Below are 5,000 nucleotides of genomic sequence, written 5' to 3'. Positions count from 1 at the left end.
GGTAGAGGAAGGCTGTAGTGTGTGTGTGTGTGTGTGTGTGTGTGTGATGTGTGTGTGTGTGTGTGTGCCTGCCAGGTTTGCGGTGGCGTTTACATACTACGGGATCAGCTTTAACATCTCGGGCTTCGGACTCAACATCTACCTCACACACTTCATCTACGGCGCCATCGAGGTGCCCGCCAAGATAGGCACCTACTTCGCCTTGGACCGGATTGGCCGACGCTACGGGCAGGCGTGGTCTCTCATCGCCACGGGAACTCTGATTGGTCTGAACACAGCCATCCCCCCAGGTGCTGTGGTCCTCTGTGGCTCAGTGGGTAGAGCATGGTGCTAACAACTCTTAGGTTGTGGGTTCGATTCCCGCTGGGACCATATACTGAAATTGATGCACTCACTGCAATGTTAGTTTTGGATAAAAGCGTCAGATATACTGTATATATACCTGGAAACATGCTGGGACACTGATATGATCATGCAGATGTTTGGCTGTAACCAGACTATGCCCTGGTCCACACACACACACACACACTACAGCCTAACTCTTGTTGTTCTCCAGACTTTGCCCTGGTCCGTACACACACACACACACACACACTACAGCCTAACTCTTGTTGTTCCCCAGACTTTGCCCTGGTCCGTACCTGTGTGGCCGTGGTGGGGAAGGGTTTCTCTGAGGCTGCGTTCACTACAGCCTTCCTCTACACTGCTGAGCTCTACCCTACTGTAATCAGGTAGGCACACACACACACACACACACACACACACACACACACACACACACACACACACACACTACAGCCTTCCTCTACCCTACTGTAATCAGGTAGGCACACACACACACACACACACACACACACACACACACACACTACAGCCTTCCTCTACCCTACTGTAATCAGGTAGGCACACACACACACACACACACACACTACAGCGTTCCTCTACCCTACTGTAATCAGGTAGGCACACACACACACACACACACACACACACACACACACACACACACACACTACAGCCTTCCTCTACCCTACTGTAATCAGGTAGGCACACACACACACACACACACACACACACACTACAGCCTTCCTCTACCCTACTGTAATCAGGTAGGCACACACACACACACACACACACACACACACACACTACAGCCTTCCTCTACCCTACTGTAATCAGGTAGGCACACACACACACACACACACACACTACAGCGTTCCTCTACCCTACTGTAATCAGGTAGGCACACACACACACACACACACACACACACACACACTACAGCCTTCCTCTACCCTACTGTAATCAGGTAGGCACACACACACACACACACACACACACACACACACACACACACACACACACACTACAGCCTTCCTCTACCCTACTGTAGTCAGGTAGGAACACACACACACACACACACACACACACACACACACACACACACACACTACAGCCTTCCTCTTCCCTACTGTAGTCAGGTAGGAACACGCTGTAACTCTGTCTGTATGTTAAGTATTTACCGTACATTCCATAAGAGGATTGTTCTGGGTGCAGGCAGTGTGGCCTGGGGTACACGTCATTCCTGGGCCGTGTGGGGGGGTCCCTGGCCCCCATGGTGATGCTACTGGAGGACTACTGGGGCCTCATGCCCCCCCTGGTCTTCACCGCCACAGCGGTGCTCAGCGGCTGCGTGGTCTTCCTCCTCCCAGAGACCCTCAACGTCCGTCTGCCTGAGAGCATCCTGGACGTGGAGGAGGACAGGTACCTCACTGTCACTGTTACAGGAACAATAAAGTTGTGTTTAGCTTTGAAGGGGAGGGTCCAATGTGGTCCCTGCTCAGGTCACATGTCCTATTCATCACCATTAGCGATGGAAAAGTTTTGAATTTGTTGTCATTTTGTTGTCTCTCTTTAGGCACAAGCTGGCCTCCAGGGACTTGGCTGTGGAGATGGAGCTGAAGTTCATAGACACCAGCCCGCCGGCTACAGGCCCAGACGGCCACAGCCCATAATAATTCTGATCGCTCAGCTCCAGCACCACAGCAAGCCCAGACAGCTCCCCCTGGTGGCCGAGTTGGGGAGAGGGTTTTTCTACACTGGTCATATCAAATATGGAATGCGTTATCATTGTGTAATTATCCTTTATTTTACCTTTATGTAATTTATCAGGAAATACCTTGTTATTTCTGTCTCTAAGATTAAAGTGTAACCCACATGTGCATCGTTATATTTCATAGTGTTTTGCTATCTATGCTAAACTAGCTGTCAGAGCAATAGCCGCCCATATGTTTAGCTGTCATATGCCTGTATTTGCCCCCTACTGTAAATTTGCTTTCTTACATGTGCTGTTGTAACTCATTCCTATGTCATGTCATAACAGTAGAACAAGTAATGTAATTTGTACTCTTCAATGTTCTCAAACACTGACTGAGTTTTTAGTATTTTCTAGTGGTTCTCTGACATCGTGGTTGGCTTCCGTCACCTTCATAACTGAAACGGCAGCTATCTAGTCCTCCTCAAGTCCTTGTGTTCATGTGGTTGTCTGCTGTATCTGGTACCTTACATGACAAGACGATCGGTAAGCGGTCCTGTTACCTGCTAAGCGGCCAGCGAGGCCCACTTTGGAGACACGCGTTTCCAGGAATTTCATGGGTCAGATGCATCTTGCTGTGTTTTATCCCAAATCAAGTCAAATCTCATATAATCTAATCAGAGATGTGTCACAACAGAGCACAACACCAATAACCACTTGATCACTAAACGGCTGACTATAAATAGGTGATCATGAACATGGCCTTTTCCTGACTCTGCTTTTGTTTGGAAATGATAATGCATGAATAACATGCTGTAGTTGTTCCTATGGTTTCCCAAGTACCTCTGTTTCCATAAAATCGCATCAAAACGGATTCATGGAGATTTAGGGTTAAGGTGGGCAGGCTATGAGTTTATGAAGGTAATGGTTTTAAAGGGGTTCATTCTTTTCTAGGACTTAAAGGAGCAGGGTGTAAGTCTGTTGGAAATCTGACACCTCTGGCCACCGGTGTCAAACAACATCATCCTCCCTAATAATAATAATAATAATAATAATACAACCCCCCGAAATGGACGTGCAGTGTGTTTCTGCATGTGCGCACGATTCGAAGACAGAAAGGGAAGAATCTGTGAGTCCACTGTGAGAACCCCCCTGGCAGTAACAACAGGATTATATGCAAACAGAGTGTCAGGTAGGAAAGAAAGCACTTTTTCCAGACCAGAATAACGTCCGTAAATGTATTTCTTCTTTCCCTGATCACTACCGGTTAAACATAGTCACTACAACCATTAGGAACCGTTTAGAAAGCTTGAATGTTACATACTGGACCTTTAAGGACTTTTCATGGTTGGAACATTGGACTTCAGGGTGGCCTATTAGGTGTCGTGTCCCTATCAGACCGCCAGGTGGCAGCAGGACGCCGTCCCACTCCCGTCCACCGGACAGCCGAGCAGCAGTGCGCCTGCGTCATTCCCAACATGGCGGCGCAGGTAGAACTGTCATGTCTGGAGACATTTCCGACCCACCTGAACCCTCTACACGTCCTTGTGTTCAGGTCTCAGTTCAGGTATGCTTTCCCGAGTTGCACCGAGCCGACCTCGACCGTTTTGTTCACCTCGCGGCTCCACACGTTAAACGGTAAATCCGGTATCCTGCTCTGCGCGCACGCGACGATGGATGAGGAGGAGAGGCCGGGCTGCGGCGACCGGACGGCTCTGAAACTTCACACCAGTAAACTGTTCCTCCGGCACTACGGCCTCCAGCACGACACCACCGGCTCCCTACGCTTACTGTCACCCGTCGCCCTGCACAAAGTCGTTATCGGTGCCCGGTCCAGACAGAGCTTCAAATGGGCCGGTTCGGACAAGTTCTCCAACGGACTTCTCATCCTAGCGTCGTGCCCAGGACAGAGGCTGCTGGCCCGGGAAGGGGACCCCCTGCTCCTACCGTATCACCCCCTCCTCGGTGATGACCTGGCCCAGGTGCAGCAGTACCTGTTGGACTTGGTGGTGCTGGAGTGTACACCGGTCCAGCAGGGCACCATCACCGTCAACACCAGCCTGGTCGTTACCGACTGCCGGGACCTGGAACCGTGGAGCACTTGTTTACCCACCGGTAGAAACCTGACTTCGGTGTTCGTCTCTGATTTCGCCCACTACGCGAATAGTCTCGGTGGCGGAAACTCGCTGCTGGACAGTAAACAGGTGTTGAACTCCAGTTTCTCTGGTTTCCTCCAGGCGCTGGAGTGCAGGCTGGAGGTGAAGGTGGTGGATGTCTCTCGGTTGACCCGCCGAGGGAAGGTTCTCCCCCGGGGGAAGGTAGCAGGGGATATGGATGTCGACAGCGCCGTGTTCGTTAGTAAACCGCTGCTGCTGAAACTCGGGTTATTCAACCGTGAGTGGGTCCAGGTGTCGAGGTTTAACTCCAACTCAGACAAACCGAAAACGTCAAGCCGGGGCGAAAGTCCCGGACAAGCCGAAGACAGACCGGTGGTCAAGAGCTCGGCGCCGGGAGGAGTCCACCTCGCCTCGGTCGTGGTCGCGGACTTCGGCCCGGAGTTGGAGCTCCAAGACAACGCCGGCTTCATATCACCGACTCACTGGTTTAACCTGACCGACGGAGAGGCGCTGCCTGCCGCCAGCAAAACTGTGAAGATAAAGGTGGGAGAAGACCTGGGCGTTTGGTTTGTTCTTATCAAGTCCGAGTTAATTGGTCATATCCACCGAGTACAGCAGTCGACGGCGGGAGTCTAGCTCCTCAAAGCAATAATAAAAACATGAACATAACGTAGCTAGTTTACTGTACCAAGGTGCACCTCCTCCTCAGTCAGTACATCAACTGAACGCTCAAAAGTTTGAATGAAAACACACACACACACACACTCACACACAGATTTGATTTGATTTTCCATGTTGTGTTTCTGTCAGAGATGGAGCCCCCCCTCCCCCCAGCCTCCCCCTGGCCC

The 5,000-nt window shown here is 50.9% G+C and overlaps 2 protein-coding genes across 2 annotated transcripts in view; both read left to right on the top strand.

Annotated features, from left to right (window-relative positions):
• slc22a7a (solute carrier family 22 member 7a) overlaps positions 1–2,022 on the top strand; it is a gene marked incomplete at its 5' end in the record, with an annotated part of 6,039 nt that extends 4,017 nt beyond the window's left edge. Inside the window, 4 exons of the mRNA XM_083697852.1 lie at positions 76–290; positions 623–731; positions 1,558–1,764; positions 1,919–2,022. Coding sequence (XP_083553978.1) covers positions 76–290; positions 623–731; positions 1,558–1,764; positions 1,919–2,015 — 628 coding nt within the window. The 3' untranslated portion in view covers positions 2,016–2,022. The remainder of the gene's footprint in view (positions 1–75; positions 291–622; positions 732–1,557; positions 1,765–1,918) is intronic.
• A 1,491-nt stretch (positions 2,023–3,513) lies between these two features.
• pex6 (peroxisomal biogenesis factor 6) overlaps positions 3,514–5,000 on the top strand; it is a gene marked incomplete at its 5' end in the record, with an annotated part of 13,021 nt that continues 11,534 nt past the window's right edge. Inside the window, 2 exons of the mRNA XM_083697836.1 lie at positions 3,514–4,695; positions 4,963–5,000. The exon at positions 4,963–5,000 is cut by the window's right edge and continues 138 nt beyond it. Of these exons, the coding sequence (XP_083553962.1) occupies positions 3,514–4,695; positions 4,963–5,000 (1,220 nt within the window). The remainder of the gene's footprint in view (positions 4,696–4,962) is intronic.

This window comes from Argentina silus (genome assembly GCF_951799395.1).
Source record: "Argentina silus genome assembly, contig: scaffold_105, whole genome shotgun sequence".
NCBI classification, from domain to species: Eukaryota; Metazoa; Chordata; class Actinopteri; order Argentiniformes; family Argentinidae; genus Argentina; species Argentina silus.
The sequence above is the reverse complement of the archived record's forward strand: the minus strand, read 5'-3'. Positions and strand labels throughout refer to the sequence as shown.